This window comes from Salvelinus namaycush, chromosome 40 (assembly GCF_016432855.1).
Source record: "Salvelinus namaycush isolate Seneca chromosome 40, SaNama_1.0, whole genome shotgun sequence".
NCBI lineage: Eukaryota > Metazoa > Chordata > Actinopteri > Salmoniformes > Salmonidae > Salvelinus > Salvelinus namaycush.
In genome coordinates, this window is record NC_052346.1 from 12,382,793 (window position 1) to 12,405,174 (window position 22,382).

The 22,382-nt window shown below is 44.5% G+C and overlaps 1 protein-coding gene across 2 annotated transcripts in view; it reads right to left on the reverse strand.

The window, feature by feature from the left end:
* Positions 1-22,113, reverse strand: part of LOC120033345 (vang-like protein 1) — a 66,063-nt gene extending 43,950 nt beyond the window's left edge. The window contains exons 1-2 of one of the 2 annotated variants that reach the window (XM_038979641.1): positions 21,955-22,113; positions 11,516-11,790 (exon numbers count right to left, since the gene is read on the reverse strand). In XM_038979641.1, the coding sequence (XP_038835569.1) occupies positions 11,516-11,586 (71 nt within the window). In that variant the 5' untranslated portion in view covers positions 11,587-11,790; positions 21,955-22,113. The remainder of the gene's footprint in view (positions 1-11,515; positions 11,791-21,954) is intronic. The other variant, XM_038979640.1, reaches the window with a different exon arrangement.
* Between the last annotated feature and the right edge of the window lie 269 nt (positions 22,114-22,382).

Sequence of the window (22,382 nt, forward strand, 5' to 3'; positions counted from 1 at the left end):
GAGGACCAGTGGACCGGGGGAATAGAGGACCAGTGGACCGGGGGAATAGAGGACCAGTGGACCGGGGGAATAGAGGACTAGTGGACCGGGGGAATAGAGGACTAGTGGACCGGGGGAATAGAGGACTAGTGGACCGGGGGAATAGAGGACTAGTGGACCGGGGGAATAGAGGACTAGTGGACCAGGGGAATAGAGGACTAGTGGACCAGGGGAATAGAGGACTAGTGGACCAGGGGAATAGAGGACTAGTGGACCAGGGGAATAGAGGACTAGTGGACCAGGGGAATAGAGGACTAGTGGACCAGGGGAATAGAGGACTAGTGGACCAGGGGAAAGGAGAACTAGTGGACCAGGGGAAAGGAGAACTAGTGGACCAGGGGAAAGGAGAACTAGTGGACCAGGGGAAAGGAGAACTAGTGGACCAGGGGAAAGGAGAACTAGTGGACCAGGGGAAAGGAGAACTAGGGGACCAGGGGAATAGGGGACCAGAGGAAAATAGGACCATTAATATAACTTAACCCTTATTTTACCAGGTAAATTGACTGAGAACACATTCTCATTTACAGCAATGACCTGGGGAATAGTTATATGGGAGGGGGGGAGGGGTGAAGGAGCAAATAAGAAGCTGGGGATGATTAGGTGGCCATGATGGTATGAGGGCCAGATTGGGAATTTAGCCAGGACACCGGGGTTAACACCCCTACTCTTACAATAAGTGTCATGGGCTCTTTAGTGACCAGAGTCAGGACACCCGTTTAACGTCCCATCTGAAAGACGGCACCCTACACAGGGCAATGTCCACAATCACTGCCATGGGTTATTGGGATTACACATTTTTTGACAAGAGAAAAGAGTGTCTCCTACTGGCCCTCCAACACCACTTCCAGCAGCATCTAGTCTCCCAACCAGGGATCGACCAGGACCAACCCTGCTTAGCTTCAAAGGCAAGACAGCAGTGGGAGACTAGGGGAGCAGAAGACTAGGGGATCGGGGACCAGGACTAGGAGAGTAGAGGACTGGGGGACCAGAAGACTAGGGGATTGGGGAGCGGGACAAGGGGAGTTGAGGCCTGGGGAACCAGGCCTTTACCTGCTGATGCGTCTAAAGGTGGCAAAGCATATTCCATTCCTTGCCTCCCTCATGCCCCAACTGCTGCCAACTACCAACCAAACCGTTGTGAACTCTCCACTATTTCACCCCCCTTCCTCCCATGTTAAACTCCCCCCGAGGCCCATTAGCGTACCGACCCCAGCACTGACCCTTTTCACCTCCCCGCTCCCCAGATCCCTGATCTCAAATCCTGTGTGGGAGTGAGTGACAGACAGGGTTTCTCCATCCATCCACATACAGTACTACACATGGTCTGTGCCCACTGCAGCTCAGTCATGGCTCTATTACCCCAGACACTGAGGAGGCTCATCGCCCTCCCAGCCTCCACTAATCTGATCTCTAGTCAATCCCATTGCCCTCAGCCATGGTACTGTGCTGTAGCTAGATACTCATGATCTGGTCTGTTAGAGGGATAGCCATGGTACTGTATTGTATAGTAGCTAGATACTGCACCTTCTGGTCTCTTACAGAGGGGCAGTGTGAGAATAGAAGAGAGATGAGGAGAGAGAGAGAGAAACAGGCAAGTGTGGAGATATCAGGACAGGCTCAGTCTGATCTAATTTATCGAAGAGGGATTACGGGGGAAACAAACAAGTTACAGAATGAAATTGTGTTACACAACTTTATTAAAACCTCCAGGAATTGTAAATGCTAGACAACAAGGGCTGAATTCTAACAGGAGTGCCACCCAGTGACATCTACAAACAACTCCTGGGACAACCATGATTTAAAACACACGCAAACCTCTAGTTATGATGAAGACCAAGTACAGTTCAAGATATTGCTGCCATTCTTCTTTTGACCCAAGATGTTAATTTCTTGTTCTCTGAGCTTATCTCCGTGTTAGGAATCTTTTGTGAAGACTAGGGTTGCAACGGGTCGGAAACGTTCCGGTAAATTTCCGTAATTTCTTCAGAAAATTTTCCATGGGAAGTTAAGCCCGGGAATTTGGGGAATTTTGCTTAAAAGTTAGCTTACAACAGTGAAACTTTTTTGTGGGATACACATACGGCAATTCTAGGTCTTGTGGCATATTTTGGTTAAACTATCCCCAATTCAATGGAATTGCAACCCTCTGCATGCACAGTGCATTCTTCCATCACATGTACAGTGCACTCTTCCATCACATGCACAGCTGATTCTCAAGATCTTGCACACTAATGAGATGCTATTGAGCCCAAATTACTACACTGTCTGAGCCAAGGACTACATGCTTTCTGGTAAGTTTTGATTCCAATACTGGGTGGGGTGAATATATTTTATATGACATGCATTATTTTTTGTTAACTAGTAAATGGTAGCCTACAGCAAAGTGTGTTTAAATCATTTCTAACTTGTTAACAATTTCTGCTAGTTCGTTTTGGGGTTTTAGCTTGCTTGTGCCTGCTAACTGAGTGTTAATTCACCTGTTTCCATACATGTTTCATTTTAAAACATTTATCTTACAAAGAAGTTGTTTAATCTAACTGCTTAACTATTTAGTTATATGGAATTGTATTTGTTGTTTTTTTACTCCTTTTTTTCTTTACAGGAAAATGCCACGGGCACTATCTGATGTGTGGAGACATTTCACTGCAGCTAATGTAGAAGGAAAAGCTGTGTACATTTGCAAATACTATGCCAAATCATGTGAAGAATGCAACAAAGATGCAGAATCATCTGGCAAGTGCATAAAGTTTCCTCAGCGCTCACAATAAGCAACTTCTGACCAAAGTCCCTCTACTTCTATTAAAGATGAAAATGATGAATCAGACACCTTATCAATAGCAACAGCTCATGGTTCTCCTGGAATCAGAAGTTTTTTGACTCAATTGAGGAACGTAGTCAGAGAAATGCTGATGAATGTCTTCCTCGAGCTGTGTATGCAACTGATTCACCTCTGATGCTCACAGGCAATATGTATTGGAAGAGATTTCTGAATGTTCTTGGCCCAGCATACACCCCTCCAACCAGACATGCTTTATCTACTCTTTTGCTGGATGCAGAGTTCAACAGAGTTCAAGTGAAGGTCAAGCAAATCATAGAGAATGCAGACTGTATTGCAATCATCTCTGATGGGTGGTTGAATGTTCTTGGGCAAGGAATAATTAACTACATCATCTCCACCCCTCAACCAGTATTCTACAAGAGAACAGACACAAGGGACAACAGACATACCGGTCTCTACATTGCAGATGAGCTGAAGACAGTCATCAATGACCTTGGACCACAGAAGGTATTTGCACTGGGTGACAGACAATGCTGCGAACATGAAGGTTGCTTGGTCTAAAAGTGGAGGAGTCCTACCCTCACATCACACCCATTGGCTGTGCTGCTCATGCATTGAATCTGCTCCTCAAGGACATCATGGCACTGAAAACAATGGATACACTACAAGAGAGCCAAGGAAATGCTTAGGTATGTGAAGGGTCATCAAGTTATAGCAGCAATCTACCTCACCAAGCAAAGTGAGAAGAATAAGAGCACCACATTGAAGCTGCCCAACAACATCCGTTGGGGTGGTGTTGTCATCATGTTTGAAAATCTCCCGGAAGGGAAGGAGTCTCTCCAAGAAATGGCCAGATCACAGTCTCCCGATATGGACAGCCCCATCAAGAGGATCCTCCTGGATGATGTATTTTGAGAGAGAGTGGAAAAGCAGCCAGAAACTCCTGAAACCTATAGCAGTAGCCATTGAACGGATTGAGGGAGACAAGGCCATCCAGTCTGATGTTGAGACTCTGCTTGCATATGTAAGAGAAGAAATCCGTACCGCCCTGCCCACTTCACTGTTGCTCCAAGCAGAGGAAACTGCAGTTCTGAAATACATAACAAAGCGTGAAGACTTCTGCCTGAAGCCCATACATGCCGCAGCGTACATGTTGGACCCCAAGTATGCTGGCAAGAGATCAGCAAGGCCTGTGGTGGTGTCATCACGACAGTGTCTCGCCACCTTGGCCTGGATGAGGGCAAGGTTCTTGGCAGTCTGGCGAAGTACACTTCCAAGTAAGGGCTTTGGGATGGAGATGCAATATGGCAGTCATGCCAAAATATCTCATCAGCCACCAGGTGGAAGGGACTGTGGATCTGAGGCTCTTTCCCCTGTTGCCTCCATCATCCTCCAAATCCCATCAATATCAGCCGCCTCAGAGCGCAACGGGTCCTTGTTTGGGAACACACACACCAAAGCACGCAACAGGCTGACCAATACAAGGGTTGAACAATTGGTGGCCATCCGGGAAAATTTGAGGCTTTTTGAGCCTGACAAATAGCCATCCTCAGCAAGGTTGGAAATTGACAGTGAAGATGAGGCCTCAGAGTCTGATGCTCAATAGGTGGACATTGAGGAGGTCCAGAGAGAAGACATGGAAGCCTGAGAGGAAGACGACCAAAGCTTTAGTTTCTAGACTATCATTTTACAGACATATGTTGAAAACGTTTTTGGGAGATGCGATGGATCATTGGGGATCATTCAATATTCCCTTTCTTTTGTTGTTCAGTGAAATCATCCCATGTGGCGAGTCAACTCATTTAATTAAAGTTCAATTCATAACTACATTATTTATTTTGTATATATTGTAAGGATTTAATCATTTGCAATTATGTCTACTTATGATAAGGTAAAAGGTGTATGTTTCTGTCTCCATATGATATGGTAAATATTTCCAATGCAAAAGACATCTGCATTTAAATGGTATTAATATTAATTCACATAAATTCCCACTGAAAGTTTCCACCTCAGAATATTCCCCAAAATGTGCAACCCTAGTTAAGACTATAAAATGGAGGGGATTTTCTTGTATCTTTCTTTCACTGCAGGCAGTAACGTGGCCACCTCAGTCTCAGACAGAGGACCCTGGTGTGTTACAGTATGCCTTGTTTAGGAATGTTCAAATCCTTTAGAATACCTCACGTTGTCATATCAGATTCACTTTTTGGTGCGTAGACTGTAGATATGTATTCCTTATGCATTAGGATAAATGCCACAAACAAAGTGGTTCAATAGGTGTTACTGGCACATTTTACCCAGCCGTTATGGAACATAGCGATGGATTTGGTTGTGAGAGCTCGACGCCAGGACATGAAATGCAAGCTTAAGAAAAGTGCAATGTGGATATTCAATGACATACACTATTGATCACATAGATCCATTATTGATTGACCTAAAGCAATCAACACAGCAATCAGTTTCAACTAAATAGATGAGTCACACTTCAGAGTGCCGCTTACGCATACAGCATAGATAAAAGTGGTTGGAGGATCAATGCTGAACGGACCGCCCATCAGAATATCCTGACATTAGGCTCATCAGGGAAGAGGTGTGATCGGCTGCTATGGAAGTAATGGACCTCTATAGAAGCCAATGTGTTGTGATAGAAGGGTGTTCACCTCTCCGTTTCCTGCCTCTATTCTGGTGTTTCCCTTTTGAACAGGACACGGTTTCACACTGAAAATGACCACAGCCAACTTCCCAACCACAAACTCAGGTAAATACCCAAAAAAGGCATTATTTAACAATTGCTTTAAAGAAAGTTCAACATTCAAAGCAAAGATAATTGGAACAAAGTGGTGCCGGATTTTTATGAAACATGTTTATTCATTGACACTGGGAAATCTGAAGTCAGTCATAGTGGATTGGCATTTTGTACCATTCATTTTCACTGGGGACTCCCAGAGAGAACATTGACATTACATTACTTCAACACTGCATGGTACTCCAGAAATAACAGGAGAGGCACCAAGAGCCATTCAGAACTAATATATTGAATCTAGAAGGAAGCGGAGATCGAAGTAATCCTTAAATAAATGATGGATATCATTACAAGTGCTACAATTAGTCCAGCGAGGAGCATGATCATCATTCACACTGACAGTGATGATGATTAGTAACTGGAGGAGCCCTATTGGGAGATACAGTTGAAGTTGGAGGTTTACATACACCTTAGCCAAATACATTTAAACTCCGTTTTTCACAATTCCTGACATTTAATCCTAGTAAAAATTCCATGTCTTAGGTCAGTTAGGATCACCACTTTATTTTAAGAATGTGAAATGTCAGAATAATAGTTGAGAATTATTTATTTCAGCTTTTATTTCTTTCATCACATTCCCAGTGGGTCAGAAGTTTACATACAATCAATTAGTAATTGGTAGCATTGCCTTTAAATGTTTTAACTTGGGTCAAACGTTTTGGGTAGCCTTCCACAAGCTTCCCACACTAAGTTGGGTGAATTTTGGCCCATTCCTCCTGACAGAGCTGGTGTAACTGAGTCAGGTTTGTAGGCCTCCTTGCTCGCACACGCTTTTTCAGTTCTGCCCACACATTTTCTATAGGGTTGAGGTCAGGGCTTTGTGATGGCCACTCCAATACCTTGACTTTGTTGTCCTTAAGCCATTTTGCCACAACTTTGGAAGTATGCTTGGAGTCATTGTCCATTTGGAAGACCCATTAGCGACCAAGCTTTAACTTCCTGACTGATGTCTTGAGATGTTGCTTCAATATATCCACATAATTTTCCTTCCTCATGATGCCATCTATTTTGTGAAGTGCACCAGTCCCTCCTGCAGCAAAGCACCCCCACATCATGATGCTGCCAACCCCGTGCTTCAGGGTTGGGATGGTGTTCTTGCAAGCCTCCCCGTTTTTCCTCCAGACAAAACGATGCTCATTATGGCCAAACAGTTCTATTTTTGTTTAATCATACCAGAAGACATTTCTACAAAAAGTACGATCTTTGTCCTTATGTGCAGTTGCAAATGGTAGTCTGGCTTTTTTTATGGCGGTTTTGGAGCAGTGGCTTCTTCCTTGCTGAGCGGCCTTTCAGGTTATGTCGATATAGGACTCGTTTTACTGTGGCTATAGATACTTTTGTACCTGTTTCCTCCAGCATCTTCACAAGGTCCTTTGCTGTTGTTCTGGGATTGATTTGCACTTTTCGCACCAAAGTACGTTCATCTCTAGGAGACAGAATGTGTCTCCTTCCTGAGCGGTATGACGGCTGGGTGGTCCCATGGTGTTTATGATTGCGTACTATTGTTTGTACAGATTAACGTGGTACCTTCATGCATTTGGAAATTGCTCCCAAGGATGAACCAGACTTGTGGAGGTCTACAAATTTTTTTCTGAGGTCTTGGCTGATTTGTTTTGATTTCCCCATGATGTCAATCAAAGAGGCACTGAGTTTGAAGGTAGGCCTTTGAAATACATCCACAGGTACACCTCCAATTGACTCAAATTATGTCAATTAGCCTATCAGAAGCTTCTAAAGCCATGACATAATTTTCTGGAAGCTGTTTAAAGGCACAGTCAACTTAGTGTATGTAAAGTTCTGCCCCACTGGAATTGTGATACAGTGAATTATAAGTGAAATAATCTGTCTGTAAACAATTGTTAAAAAATTACTTGTGTCATGCACACAGTAGATGTCCTAACCGACTTGCCAAAACTAGTTAACAAGAAATTTGTGGAGTGGTTGAAAAACTAGTTTTAAATGACTCCAACCTAAGTGTATGTTACCTTCAGACTTCAACTGTAGATGATGGTGAGGAGAGTGGGTGAGGGACTTATTACAGTACTCATTAATATGGTATGGTACTGTACTGCTGCACAGGCCAGGGTTGGGTAGAGGGGTATACTACAAAGCAGGTTCAAGGAGTTAGCCTGCTAACTTGCCTAAATATTCTGGAAATAAATTATTATTAGAAAGATAAGTAGACCCCTTTTAAGCTTAACTCAACAACCAAAAAGTCATATCTAAGTTTAGCTTATACAACAAAAAAATAACTAGTTATTTCTGGTTGTTAACTAAAGTTAGCTGGCTTACTCATTGATATTCCTTTCTTGTATACCCCTCTATCCAATACCAGGTCGTGTGAAACATAGGGGTTGTAAGTTAGATACGGGTAGGATCAGTTAAGCTGTTTATATGGGAGTCGATGTAAAGATTGGATGACTCATACACTGGTGCATCTGGAGGCAGCTGCTTATGACTGGTGTGATTGTTTAAAATCAATGTAGGATGGAAGATGAAGGAGAGAGTCTCAAGCACCCTTTTTATATCTCCGCCTGCATTTCAGAAACAGACTTCAGGAAAGCAGAAAGTAGCTTGTGGGCAAATCAATGTGCATCTCTTCCTCCTCTCATCCTCCTGCATCATTAACACACAACGCCAGCCAGCCTCATTGCTATTCTACAGCCCTCCTCTGGTATCATTTGATTAAAAGGAATTTGACTTCCAGCGTGGCTTCCTAAAGCAGATATGGCTTTTAGATGGAGGATGGAAGCCTGGCAAGCTAGGGCAGAGCCAAACCTGGGAGCGATTTCCACCGCAACACCCGCAGCTAAGTCTGACACTGTCTGTGCACCCCCTCTCACTGACACACAGGGCTGCGGGAAACGGGGCCAATTTACACCTCCTCCGCCAAGAGTCTGGATGAATTTGCTCGCTTTCCACATGGCTGGCCAGCCAAACCACACACCTGTGTAAAATAGGCCCCGTGTCAATACAGAGCTCAGAGCCCGAGAAGCTAGGTACTTACTGCCAGTGTCAGCTAACAGGAGGATGACGAGGAGCCAAATACATAACCACACTCTCAGAACAATCATATTACAGAGAGAGAAGCCGTTTTCACTTCACTTTGAGAGTGGCCGTGCTCAATGACACTGGCAGCTCTGCTCACTCTGTGTAACTGTAACGAGGAAGGGGGGCGAACAGGCAAAGAGGTGTGGCTGATAGAAAGACAACATTAAACTAACAAAGGCCATTTACTCAAGCCTAGGTCAACACAGCCAAGGTCTCTATAGCTTCATGCCTGGCCATAGAACATTCATTTGCCCATCCCTCATATTGACTGGGAGAATCCATGGCGGCAGCATTGCTCAATGACATTTCTCCACACAGTGTTGAGCCAGAGAGAGAGGCCCAGGGAGCCGTGTGTGATAGGAGCCGTGGTGAGGCCAGACTGTTGGCTAGGATTAGCTCCACTATCAGGTGACAGAGTACACACTGTATGACATGTACCAGTGTTTCCACTATAGCATTAGTCAGGCAAGGCGGGTCCCTCTTCTTGACTTGATCTGTAGCCCCATGACTAAAATAAATGTAGTTTCAGTTAGAAAGTTAAAAAGCAGCATGTGGGTAGGGGGCCTTTTCACTCCACTTGGCTTTTCCATAAGCATCACTCTAATCAGAAAGTTCCAGAAATAGGGCATCTCTCCAAAATGTGGCCTGCCTCAAAAAGGGGAACAGTTTGGGGAACCATAATACCCAAGCAGCAAAGGGATTAAAAGTTTGGCATGAGATAGTGTAATTCATTCAATTCCCTGTGTTAAAAAGAGTGTGCCGCCATATAATTGGAGTTCTACCAATCAAAAAGAGCCAATTTTCCACATGACTGACTACCAATGTGAGACTCACTAGTCAATGATCATTGGCATGCTCCACAGCCACAGAAGAAGAGCCCCTCTCTGGAGAAGAGAAAGAAGCCTCAGAAGTTACTGTCGTAACTCAACACCACAATTACAGCGGATGCAGAAAGGCAGGTGATCTTGGTCTGGGAGAATCGTCAGTAGGTAGCAAACTACTCTGATGTCCTTCAAAAGACCAAGCACCACTGTCTACAGAGGCACAGTGGCTTACAATGGGGACTGACTGGGTTCCCTGTGTATAAATCACGCTAGAGACAACACTGCAAAAACAACACAAGGCAGTGACCCGGAGTCAGTGGGAGAGACGTTTAACACGGTATAGTAGCACGCCGCTTGAGCCATGGTAATATCTTGGAAATCCACCTCCTGCTGTGGACCATCAAGGTTAATTCTGTAGTTTGTTTTTTAGCTTTAGTTGTGTACCAAGGCCAGACACAGGATCTCAGAGAGGCACACAGCTGTTTACATGTCTGCTTGTGTGTGTGTTTGTGTGTATCCGTCAAAGTCTGGCACAGATGCAATTAGACAATGGCAACCTAAAGCCTCCTCATGCATGGCACCCGTCGTAGTAAAAGGATTATACTTCAGATGAGACAGTGGGTTTTCAAAGCCAAGCGTTTCTCTTTGTCTATTGAATTAGAGGCCAGCCAGTTGCCTTAGCATAGTGGGAGAGAGAGGAGCGAGTGGAAAGGAGTTTGGCAAGGAGGCCCTGTATCGCCATCACTCACTTCCTGCATCCCAAACGGCACCCTATTCCTTACATAGTGCACTACTTTTGACTACAGCCCTGTGAGCCCTGGCCAGAAACAGTGCAGAATATAGGGAATAAGGTGATCTTTAGGACACAGTCACTCTCTCCAGAGTTACAGATACAGGAAGAGAGGGAATAGGGTGATCTTTAGGACACAGTCACTCTCTCCAGAGTTACAGATACAGGAAGAGAGGGAATAGGGTGATCTTTAGGACACAGTCACTCTCTCCAGAGTTACAGATACAGGAAGAGAGGGAATAGGGTGATCTTTAGGACACAGTCACTCTCTCCAGAGTTACAGATACAGGAAGAGAGGGAATAGGGTGATCTTTAGGACACAGTCACTCTCTCCAGAGTTACAGATACAGGAAGAGAGGTGATTGGGTGGGAAAGTTAGTGCCCCCTCCCCCACATCCAACCCCACTTTCATTTACAACAGTGTGCCCAGTTTTCATTGCCTAGCTTCAGACTACAAGGTCAAATTTCCCCCCCGGGAGAACGTGAGAGGAGCGCTGGGGCAGGGGAGCGGAGAGGCCTCTCCATCCAGTGATACGCCTGTCCCCGTCTATCCCATGGGAGTGACACCACTGGAGAGAGGGAGCGAGGGAGGAGGTCAAGTGGAGATTAACGAGGGAGGGCAGCTGCTTGCTTTTCAACACGTCCGGGGCTTGGGAGCGAGGGATCGGCGACTGACTGGAGCCGTGTGGGCGCGTGAGAGACAAGAGAGCATAGAGAAAAAGGAAATGAGCGAGAGATAGCGAGCGAGGGAGAGGTAGAGCGAGAGAGATATTAAGCACATGAGGGTTTCAGGGGGTCCCACCAGATTCAGCCATAGAGGGATCCTTTCCCCTGGGTAACAGGTCCCAGAGAGAGAGAGGGAAGGAAGAGGGAGAGAGAGAAGGATGTGCTGGCTGGATAAAGAAGGGGCTGTGTGGAACAGGAGCCCCTTGCTTGTGGCCCTCCATGTATCAGCTGAGCCATCAGTCAGGCCTCTTCAGCACCTGTCCCCTTCTCCCTTCCTGAGCCTGTCAGACACTGCTATTCCACTAATGACAGACAAATAACCCCACACTGCCCTGTGGTGGACAGATGGAGGGAGGGGAAAGAGGGGATAGAGACCGAGTGGAATGAGGGAGAGAAAGAGAGGAAACAAAGGCGAGGAAGAGAGAACAATTGATTAGAGGTTCCGTGACTGTCTATCCTTCAAACTAGAGAGGGTATGAAAGCCAAGAACTTGTTCCTCTTACCCGTGTCTGTGGGATCCCCGGGAGCGACCAGAGTAGTACGAGTACCCTGAGTAGGTGGACTCCGTGTCCATGGCGACGAGGTCCTTCCTCCCTGGCGATTGGCCAAGGGCCTCGCGGAGGTTGCTGGGCTTTGCAGCAGGCAGACGCAGTGGGAGCTTGTGGGCAGTCTTGTCCGGTGGCAGGCGGAGCTCGCTCAGGAGATTGGCAGAGGCCGCAAGCTGTCGGGGGTCAATCTTGAAAGCAACCCTGGGGGTTCCCGACTAGGAAACATCAACCTGGGGAGGAGACAGAGACAGAGAGACAGCCAGGTGTGGTCAGAGGACAGACTATGGACAGAGTTTTGGGTTGAAATGGCGATCTACTACAGCCCAGTTGATACTGAAAAGCATGGATGTGTGTTGCAGATATCTCTGCACATAGCTTCCACTTTGCCTTTTCCTCTGGAATGAACATTCCAGGAGATAAATATGAAAAAAACACAACCACTTCATTGAAGCAGCATTTTCTACATTCCCATTACACAGAACCCAAACCGGTTGCGCGCGTGCGCCATCGTGCATACATTTATTTTGTCCCCCTACACCAAACGCGATCACGACACGCAGGTTAAAATATCAAAACAAACTCTGAACCAATGACATTAATTTGGGGACAGGTCGAAAAGCATTAAACATGTATGGCAATTTAGCTAGTTAGCTTGCACTTGCTAGCTAACGTTAATTTGTCCTATTTAGCTAGCTTGCTGTTGCTAGCTAATTTGTCCTGGGATATAAACATTGAGTTGTTATTTTACCTGAAATGCACAAGGACCTCTACTCCGACAATTAATCCACACATAAAAACGGCCAACCGAATCGTTTCTAGTCATCTCTCCTCCTTCCAGGCTTTTTCATCTTTGAACTTATATGGTGATCGCATCTAAACTTTCATAGTATTACCACGACAACCGGCAACAAAGTTCGTCTTTCAATCACCCACGTGGGTACCTGCTTCTATAAACCAATGAGGAGATGGGAGAGGCAGGACTTCCAGCGCGATCTGCGTCAGAAATAGAAAGGAGTTCTATTTTAGCCCTTGGCGTCGCAGACACTTGTTGGCGCGCGCGAGCAGTGTGGGTGCAATAATTTAATTACATGGATTTCTAAATTTACTTTGCGACACTCGCGCACGCGACGTGTCCGGTCTGGTCAGCATGTTAGGCAGGCTGGGGAAATCATTATTTTAATGAAGATTGTGTGATTCCTCCAACACACACCAATTGAAGCTTGACACAGGAGAGCCTTGAAACCATTGGACTAGTTTCTGTTGATTCTAATATAAAAGGTAAATTGTGAAAGGCTCTTCTTACTTCTAACCTCCTTGACAACTCAAACCTACAGTAGTTCACAGAGAGTTTAAGCACTAAGCCTAAACTCTCACCCACAAACAACAGAACAGCATGAACTAGCTATGAACCCCTCCCTCAACAAATATACCTTTCCACAGACAGACTGGCCTATGAGAAGAGAGATTGAATTGGAATGTTGTGCAGAGCATGCAGGTCTACGTTTGGAGCTTCAACAAAACAATAGTCGGATGGAGAGCAAAACCCCACTGCCCTCGCCTACCCCGCCATCTCCAGAGGGAAATCTGGCAGTGACCAGCTCCAGCAGCAAGGCGAGGCTGCCTCTCCTCTCTTCCATTCCACTAGCGTGACATCACACAGACAAAGTGCTCTAGGTGAAACAACCAAACACTATCACATTATTAAACCAAGAAGCTTTCAGAGGGGAATTGAGACAACCAGCCAACAACACACAAACAGATACCGTAAAATATTGAATATAGCTTCAGGCCTATATTCTGTGTTTAAGTCTATAATTTTGGAAACATTCTTTCCCAAGAGGATCAATCTCCCAGAAAAATGCTAAAAAGCTGTGTGGATGCAGAGGAGGACCGAAACTCAAACATCAAGTGGATTTCAATATCAAAGGCAGGACAAAAAAAACTCCCCACTAATTCAATACCATTAGTTCTACTCCTAGACCTGGCTAAAGACTTTACAGCATCCACTAGGAGATGCAGGTCTGATAAGAGCGTTTATTGGGTGCCCTTGATTTGACTACATATTCAGGAGGATTTAACAGTTGTTCTTAAATTACTAAAGATAAGAGGGAACAGAGGGGAGGGAACAGAGTGAAAAGGAAAGAGTAGAAACAGACGTAGTGAAATAACGAGATTACGATTACGCACATGGCTGAGTAACAATGCACGGGGAAACAGAGTGACAAGTGAGTTGTGGCGTACACTCCTTCGGGGCAGGGAGAGCTGGGGACATACGTACACACACAGCAGGTAAACCATCAAGGCTGAGGCATATAGGGAGGTGAGGGGTCAGTTCTCTGTGGCATCAGAAATGGGACCTCATCCAGACAGAGAGCCTCTAACAGCTGGAGGTAACAGTACAGGAGGATGAACGGCGCACGTTACATAAACTCACATGTATCAATGCAATAATATGGCAGAAGAATTGATAAACCAAGTTTGCAACATACATTTCTCAACAACGACAACATCATTCTCTAACACTAAGGATTTGATTTTGACCTAGAACCATCCAATCACAATTAACTTCTTTGATATAGGGGGCAGCATTTTCACTTTTGGATGAATTGCATGCCCATAGTGAACTGCCTCCTACTCTGCCCAGATGCTAATATATGCATATTATTATTACTATTGGATAGAAAACACAAACAAAGAGCTGAAGTTTCTAAAACTGTTTGAATGATGTCTGTGAGTATAACAGAACTCATATGGCAGGCAAAAACCTGAGAAAAAATGGTCGTTGTTAAAGTCATCACCTATTCAATTCCCTGTAATATATGGATCTGTTTGCACTTCATACGCCTTCCACTAGATGTCAACAGTCAGTAGAACGTGGAATGAAGCTTATGCTGTGTTGTGAGACCGGAGGGGAATGAGTCAGTGGTCTGGCAGATTGCCAGTTCTTGGTCACGCGCTTTCCTCATGTTGTCGCCTTGCGTTCCATTACTTATACAGACATGAAAGAATGCTTCGGTTGGAACGTTATTGGATATAAATGATAACATCCTGAAGATTGATTCTCTACTAAGTTTGACCAGTTTATATTCGACCTGGAATATACCTTTTTGAAGTTTTCGTCCGACGTTTGCCTGCATCTGCGCGAGCGTTTGGACACGTGTACTACACATGCTAGCAAAATTAGCTAATTGGACATAAGTAATGGACATTATCGAACAAAACAACGATTTATTGTGTAACTAGGATTCCTGGCACTGCATTCTGATGAAGATAATCAAAGGTAAGGGAATATTTATGATGCAATTTTGTATTTCTGTTGACTCCAACATGGCGGAGAAATGTTGTTAAATCTGAGCGCCGTCTCAGATTATTGCATGGTGTGCTTTTTACGCAAAGTTTTTTTTAAAATCTGACACAGCGGTTGCATTAAGAACAAGTGTATCTTTAATTATATGTAAAACATGTATCTTTCAAAGTTTATGATGAGTATTTCTGTTATTTGACGTGGCTCTCTGTAATTACTCCGGATATTTGAGGCATTTCTGAACATGGCGCCAATGTAAACCGAGATTTGTGGATATAAATATGCACATTATCGAACAAAACATAAATGTATTGTGTAACATGATGTCCTATGAGTGTCATCTGATGAAGATGTTCAAAGGTTAGTGATTCATTTTATCTCTATTTCTGGTTTTTGTTACTACTATCTTTTGCTGGGAAAATGTTTTTATTTTAATTTTTTTAAATGGTGTTTTTCTGTGGCTATGTACTGAGCTAACATAATTGTTTGGTGTGCTTTCCCCGTAAATCGACTTTTGAAATCAGACATGTTGGCTGGATTCACAACGTGTGTAGCTTTAATTTGGTGTCTTTCATGTGTGATTTCATGAAAGATTGATTTTTATAGTAATATATTTGAATTTGGCGCGCTACATTTTTTCTGGATTTTGGCCAAGTGGGACGCTACCGTCCCACCTATCCTAGAGAAGTTAAAGAAGAATTCAATGAAAATGTAGCATTTCAGAACAGAGCTTTGACAAAGTGATAACATATGTTGTATTGTAACACTGGTGATAAATAATGTATACAGCACAGGAGGCTGGTGTCACCTTAATTGGGGAGAACAGGCTTGTGGTAATGATTGGAGCGGAATCAATGGAATGGTATCAAAAACATCAGAACGCATGGTTTCCACGTGTTTGAAGCCATTCAAATTTGCCCCATTCCAGCCATTATTATGAGCCGTCCTCCCCTCAGCAGCCTCCTGTGGTATACAGCTTGTATTGGGCCAAAATCCCTAGTGAAATCTTCAATGTAAACAAAGAGCTGAAGGAGAGAGGTTAAGGTGAACATTGTTTAATTTACAAACATATCCCAGAAACGAGCACACTCACTGGGCTGTACACTTAATGCATGCCATCTCCCATGACCCCTTGCAGCAGAGGAAGTCCACTAACTGAGCCAGATCTGTTGTGAAATTAACCAGAGGGCTACAGTCACCACTCTCCGTCTCCACCACAGTCACGTCTGGCTGTCCTGACGTGTTTGGAGTTAGCAGTATGTGTGCTCATTCAAACACTTTTGGAATATCACAAGTGTAACCATTTTTCTTCCGTCCCTCTCCTAGCCCCTACCTGGGCTCGAACCAGGGACCCTCGGCACACATCAACAACTGCCTCCCATGAAGCATCGTTACCCATCGCTCCACAAAAGCCGCGGAAACAACTACTTCATAGTCTCGGTGCCAGTGACAACTGAAACGCTATTAATGTGCACCCCGCTAACTAGCTAGCTATTTCACACCGATTACACAAGCAAAGCACACTTGTGCACACATTAACTACCGCAGCAGTCACAACGGAAGCCATGGGAAGTAGAGCGGGGCTCGAACTCTCCCTTGGGGCACTCCCTCTGTTTTCATCCTGCTGCTGCTGCTTTCATAACCACATTTGTTCCAGTCTTTTCATTGCAAAGAGCTGCTCATCCAAGATACTGCCCCGTGCCATCTTATCTGCCACTTAGATGGGAAAACTAGAGAAATACTAGAAACTAGTGGCAGTTGGGGGGAATGTAAACAATGACCCATATAGTGTGTGTGTGTCTGTGTGTGCAAGCTTGCACATGGGGATTGAAAAAGCTAGTTCTATCAAACAAAGTCTAAATATTTCATTTTTAAAAACAGCAGCACTCTTGCTGACACGCTTTTAAACGTCTGAATCATCGGAGGGAATACTGAACAACATGATGACAAACCTCTCTAAAGCTGTTTTATTCTACTGAAGAGCCAGCTGCCAGCTCAGTCAGTGCCAGATAGGCAAGCAAAATAGCTCTGGTGTGAGACAGACAGAAAGGCTGCTTTTAGACAGGTAGCACAATTCTGATCTTTTTTTAACTAATTAACCAATCAGATCAGCACTGAAATATCTGATGTGATTGGTCAAAAGACCAGGCTGGACAATCCAGACTCTGGCCAGATTAAGGCAGGGCTACAGACAGACAACAGACACTCTGACCAGGGTAAGGCAAAGCTACATACGCTGTGGCTAGGATAAGGCAGAGGGCCTGGGTTGAGGACTACAGATACTGCTACAGGAGCAGACAGAGCACAGACAGAGCACAGACAGAGGCCAGAGTAAATAAGGCTGGTTCTACAGAGAGCATCACAGAGGTATTTCCATCTCCTGTGCTAATCCTTTTAAGAATGAGGGATGAAACAGGGATTAACAGGGTTAAATAGATGGGGGTCAGGTCCCTGTCAGGATGGGCGTCAGAGAGAGAATACCACAACCACCTTGCCAGTCACCACCTGCCCAACAGCCCAGCTAAACTGCTTTATGTCAACGAATTAGGCCGAAATGGGTTTCAATTGAAGATGTTGGTGACTGAAGTCGGCTTTGAGGGCTGTATTCAACAGATCTATAAGGGAAACACTAATCTGGTCCCTGGTCTTTACTTAGAGTGGTGCCAGTGGCCGTGCAGCACTAAAGCTGAAGCCGCTGTGCCCCCCCCTACTTAGGGAAGCCATCAGGTTATCCGCAGCAGCCGAAGCCAGCAGTGTTTGCCTGCCTCTGATTTGGTCTATGGCGGGACAAGCTGGCAGCAGCCCAGAGCCTGCCAATGAGAGCCTCCTTGTTTATCTTCCTCCATTCAGTCGCTCTTTTCCTTTTTACACTGGATAAACATCCTCTCACTATGAAGGACCACACCCTCAGAGAGCCGGGAGAGAGAGGCATGGGGACTGATCTGCAGGGTAAACACACACACACACAGCCGCATGCACACAGGTGTGACTCTGAGACTCATGCTTGAGGAACTGCGGGAGTGTAAATACCCACGAATGAAACGCACAGGATGACAAACATGCGGCAGCACACCATCAGAGCAGAGAAACAAGAAAACAACCATCTAACCAACAAACTCATTAACAAAGAGCGTTAAGTGCCTGCTCACCAAATCCAAACCCTGACAGATCCTCAAGACCCCCCACATCCTTCTTCCTCCAGAGCAGGTTGTAGTAACAGTCTGTTGATAACAGAGCAAACAAAACGACAACAGACCAACACAGGAACGATAAGGTGAGGTCCTGTAGTTCATTCTTTGTGAAAAAAACTAAAACATTTGTATTGCCTTTTTCTTCTTTACGTAAAAGGTAGTTTCTTCATTCATGGTTTCCACAGCGACAGTGAGTCCACAGATTGGTTGGAATTAGAAGACCAAGCTTCCGGCTCCAAAGACGGTAATCTAATCCCACTGTATATGACAGCCTAATTTACAGATCCTTCACTACTCACAGCCTTTAATAGGAGATGGGACTCTCTCCCAAACTGGGGAAGAGACAAACTAGGCTACTGTACTTTCCCAAAAGGATAGCTTAATTCTCTCTAGTGACCGAGTCTAAGCACAAGGCTCTGCCAACTGGGGCAGGTATTCAGGAACAAAGGCTGACTGAAGCCATCTCCTGTGCTAGCCTGTGACCAGGAAGTACAGCTGTGCCGTGTGCCCAACAGAGCCCCTCCCACACCTCACCACAACATAAACAAAAAAAGCCTATTAAAAGCTCATCATCATTACCAGCCAATGATATGCCTGACCTTCATTAGCCAAAGATAGTCTCTAACCCATCTCCTCTGACAGAGTGAATAGAACAGTCAGTGCACTGGCCTGGTATTCCAGCTAGGCCATACGTATCAGAGGCAAACAGCTGTGTTGTGGTGGTGCGGATGTGAGGAACTAAGACCTTCAGCTGAGATACAGAGAGGAGCGTTCCAATCACTGGTGGACAAAATGACAACACTGACATTTGTACAAGCAGCTCCCAACGAGGCACGCCCTTCCTGCCCTGTTTTTTTCACATGAAACAATATTCATTGAGTATGCATGCACACGCATACCTGCACATACTGCACACACACACACGTCCAATCATACTTCTCACTGTAAAATCTACTTGGACTCTATTAACTCCAAGCGTAATGAAAGACAAGCTGAACACGGGAGAGATGACGACTTATTAAGGTAACATGATTCATCTGAGACGCCGGAGGGGTGGGGGGGGGGGGGATTTCGACCGAGGAAAGAAACACGAGTCAGCGACTAAATGTGTTCCTCGGAATCACATGGTGATCGAGATGCTGTCCATGGAGCAAATGAACCCATTAATTGTATCAACATTCCAGAATGTCACCCTCTCCCCCGGCCATTCATTAGTGTCAGAGATGCAGAGAAACAAATCGCCCAAATGAAACCCTATTCCCTTTATAGTGCACTACCTTTGACCAGGACACATACGGCTCTGGTCAAACGTAGTGGGCTATATAGGGAATACAGCATCCTATGTGCCCTGGTCAAAAGTACTACTATAAAAAGGGAAGAGGGTGCCATTTTGGGACTCACAAGAGATGCAGACACCACAGGTTATTAAGGCTGAGTTCAGACAGGCGGCTCTATTCTGATCTTTTTTTCCCCACTAATTGGTCTTTCGACCAATCAGATCAGCTCTGAAAAATATCTGATCTGGGCTGCCTGCCTAAACACAGCCTTAGAGCCAAAAGAGACAGCTCTCATAGTGCATGAGGAGCATAACAATTAAGCTGGGATTTCTATATATAAAATGATAAGCTCAAAAAGAGGAGAAAGCACTGCGTAATAAAAGAGCTAGATTCCAAGGTGTAGCCTGTTACTGTAATGTTGCAGCAGTGTTACCGTTTGTTGCAGCACTTTGGCATCCAAACATACTGGATTCAAATAAGATAAGATGAAGAACCCCCTTGCTGTTGTATGTACTTTGTATGTCGCACATTATCTAAGATTATGGCGAAAGATGTCCTCTTGGACTTTTTCCCAGGATGCAGCTGTCTCTCTGTACTTCTGTAGCTGAGCAGAGGCACTTGATCTGTGATTACTGCTTCAAGCAATTCCCACCTGGTTTGCAATCACATCTCTCTTGATCACCGACACAAAGACCACAATACTACACCTAAAGCTCTCACAGGGACAGTATCGCTCCCCATCCATGTTGACGATCACTCACACGAGGAGCTTTTGACAGTTATCATGTCATCAGCTTTAAAATATTCTCTTTGCAAATGTGAAGAGACACACAAACTGAAGCCATTTAGCCTACCAGAATGGAGAGCGCTGCAGGAGGATGTCATGTTCAAATCCCACAAGGAAACCACCTATAATCACATTTCCCTGACATTAGGCTCGGTGTAAAGATAAAAGAGATGATAATGGCTTCAGTGAATTATTCATGGTCAGACAGGAAGATATTTACATTTTCACTAGTGAGTGTATTCTCTTGTCTGAGACAAGACAGTCATGTTGAACAACACAAAGGGAGTTTCATTGTTCAGCATTTCCTAAGCACTACCACCAACCAACCATCCTGGTTCCTTACTGCAACTGGGGGAGGGGGAGCAAGACTGCTAGTCTGTACAATGCTCATAGCCATGGAGTTTCAATAGAGCTGTATATTGGAGTCAATTCCTTCTGAGCATCTAGAGAATTTAGGAAGGTTAGCTACATTGTATTCACACAGTCTGCAATTTATTCTTATGAAATCTTAAACACTGAGTAAATGAGTTGGTTTGGGTTTGTTTATTCAACACAGAGGTGTACCATCTACTATGGTCCGTCACGGTCCGTTCAGCTTAATTACCATACCGGTCTATTATATGTTTTGGGATTTTCAGGTCTTGGTGACACTCAATGGGACCACTATGTAACATATTCCAAGTTTAGTGTAGTTTAGAACGCCCAAATGAAATGTTGGATTATTATAAAATGTATTCGTTTGAACAACATTGTCTTGAACAATGTTTCAACAAAATCCTACCTCATTGGCGAGAAGTTCTTAAAATGTCCAGATTACATTCAGAATACAAAACACTGACAGTTCACAAGGTTCAGGTAGCGCTTTACATTACATTGTTACACCTATACTACAGCCTGGCTAACACCAAGCATGTGGTGAAGGCAAATCATGTGAATACTACTCATTTATTCCGTACTCTACCTAATACAAAGTGCTAGTTTTCGGATTGGACTGTCATTTTCATACAACAGCATATTCAGACTGTAGTAGAGCTATACAGCTGTTTCTCTGCCCGACCCTACCTGTAACCCAAATGGCTGACTTCCATAGGAAACTCCCTGGTCTCTGCTAGGCCTCCTGAGCCCTACCCAGACAGTTGGTTCGATAACTAAAATATAAAAAAAGAGCAAGCTAATGTTTAAGGATAAATGTTTATGAAATGAAACTGTCGGCACGCGAGTGAATGACATCAACGAACCATTGTGCAACATTGTTTCTGGAGACGCAACGCTGTCGCTGATGGTAACAAGATAACCAGACTGAACTACAAACGAATTCGGTCAACCGTGTGCAGAAAGTGGTTCAAAGTTAAGTCAGAAAATGTGTTTGAGACTTTTGAGTTAGGTTATTATTGAAGCAATTGAATTGAACAACAAGCGACTATTGTCATTCTATTTGTAACGCTTTAGAAAACATTAACTCCTGCTTTAGATGACTTTAAAGGGTTAACTTTACACCCTACGTTGGCTGACTGCAGTCCTTTGGGTTGAGGGAATTCTAAAACACATTTTCTCTCCACATGTAGCCTACAGCTCATGTAGCGTATTAGAAAACACAAACGGTTACTCGTAGGTTGTACTGTTGTAATACAATATAGGCCTGTCTACCTGTAAAACAAAAAACGAATTTTCACCGAAGAAAAATAAGTAGTAGTGTAGCTTACATGAAGCAGGAACAAGCCAACCAAACTCCCAATTTACATCGGGCTCAATCGCACTCATACAATACAACGAACAACTCCTCAACGTGGGATGCAGACGTTGGAATTCTGACTGTTTCGCGCACGGCTACTCACCTTCACTGGAGGTAAACCATTCCAAGAAGAGATTTCATCCAGAAATGTAAATGAAATATTTCTCCCTTCGAGCACACGGTACAGTCGGGGACCAGCCCGGGTTCAAGCCGTTGTACAGGGGGCAGCACTTACATGATGAGAGAAAGGGAAATGTGTAGTGCGACAATGGTGCGCTAGGGGGTAATGGTGATGACTGTGAACTGTGAACTGTCAAGTGTTTACAGTAGGCTGTACAATGCAAATATAGTAAAATAGGATAAAACCGCAGGACCAAATGACTTGGCAAAATCTTCTTTACTTGTCTGACAGGTAGACTACAGGTGTTTGCAATTAATTTCTGATTCAGAGTCCAGTTCACACCCACATTTCAAAGTTGTGTTTTGCGCTGACCAAACATATAACACCTTCAGTGAGTGTCAGAAACACCG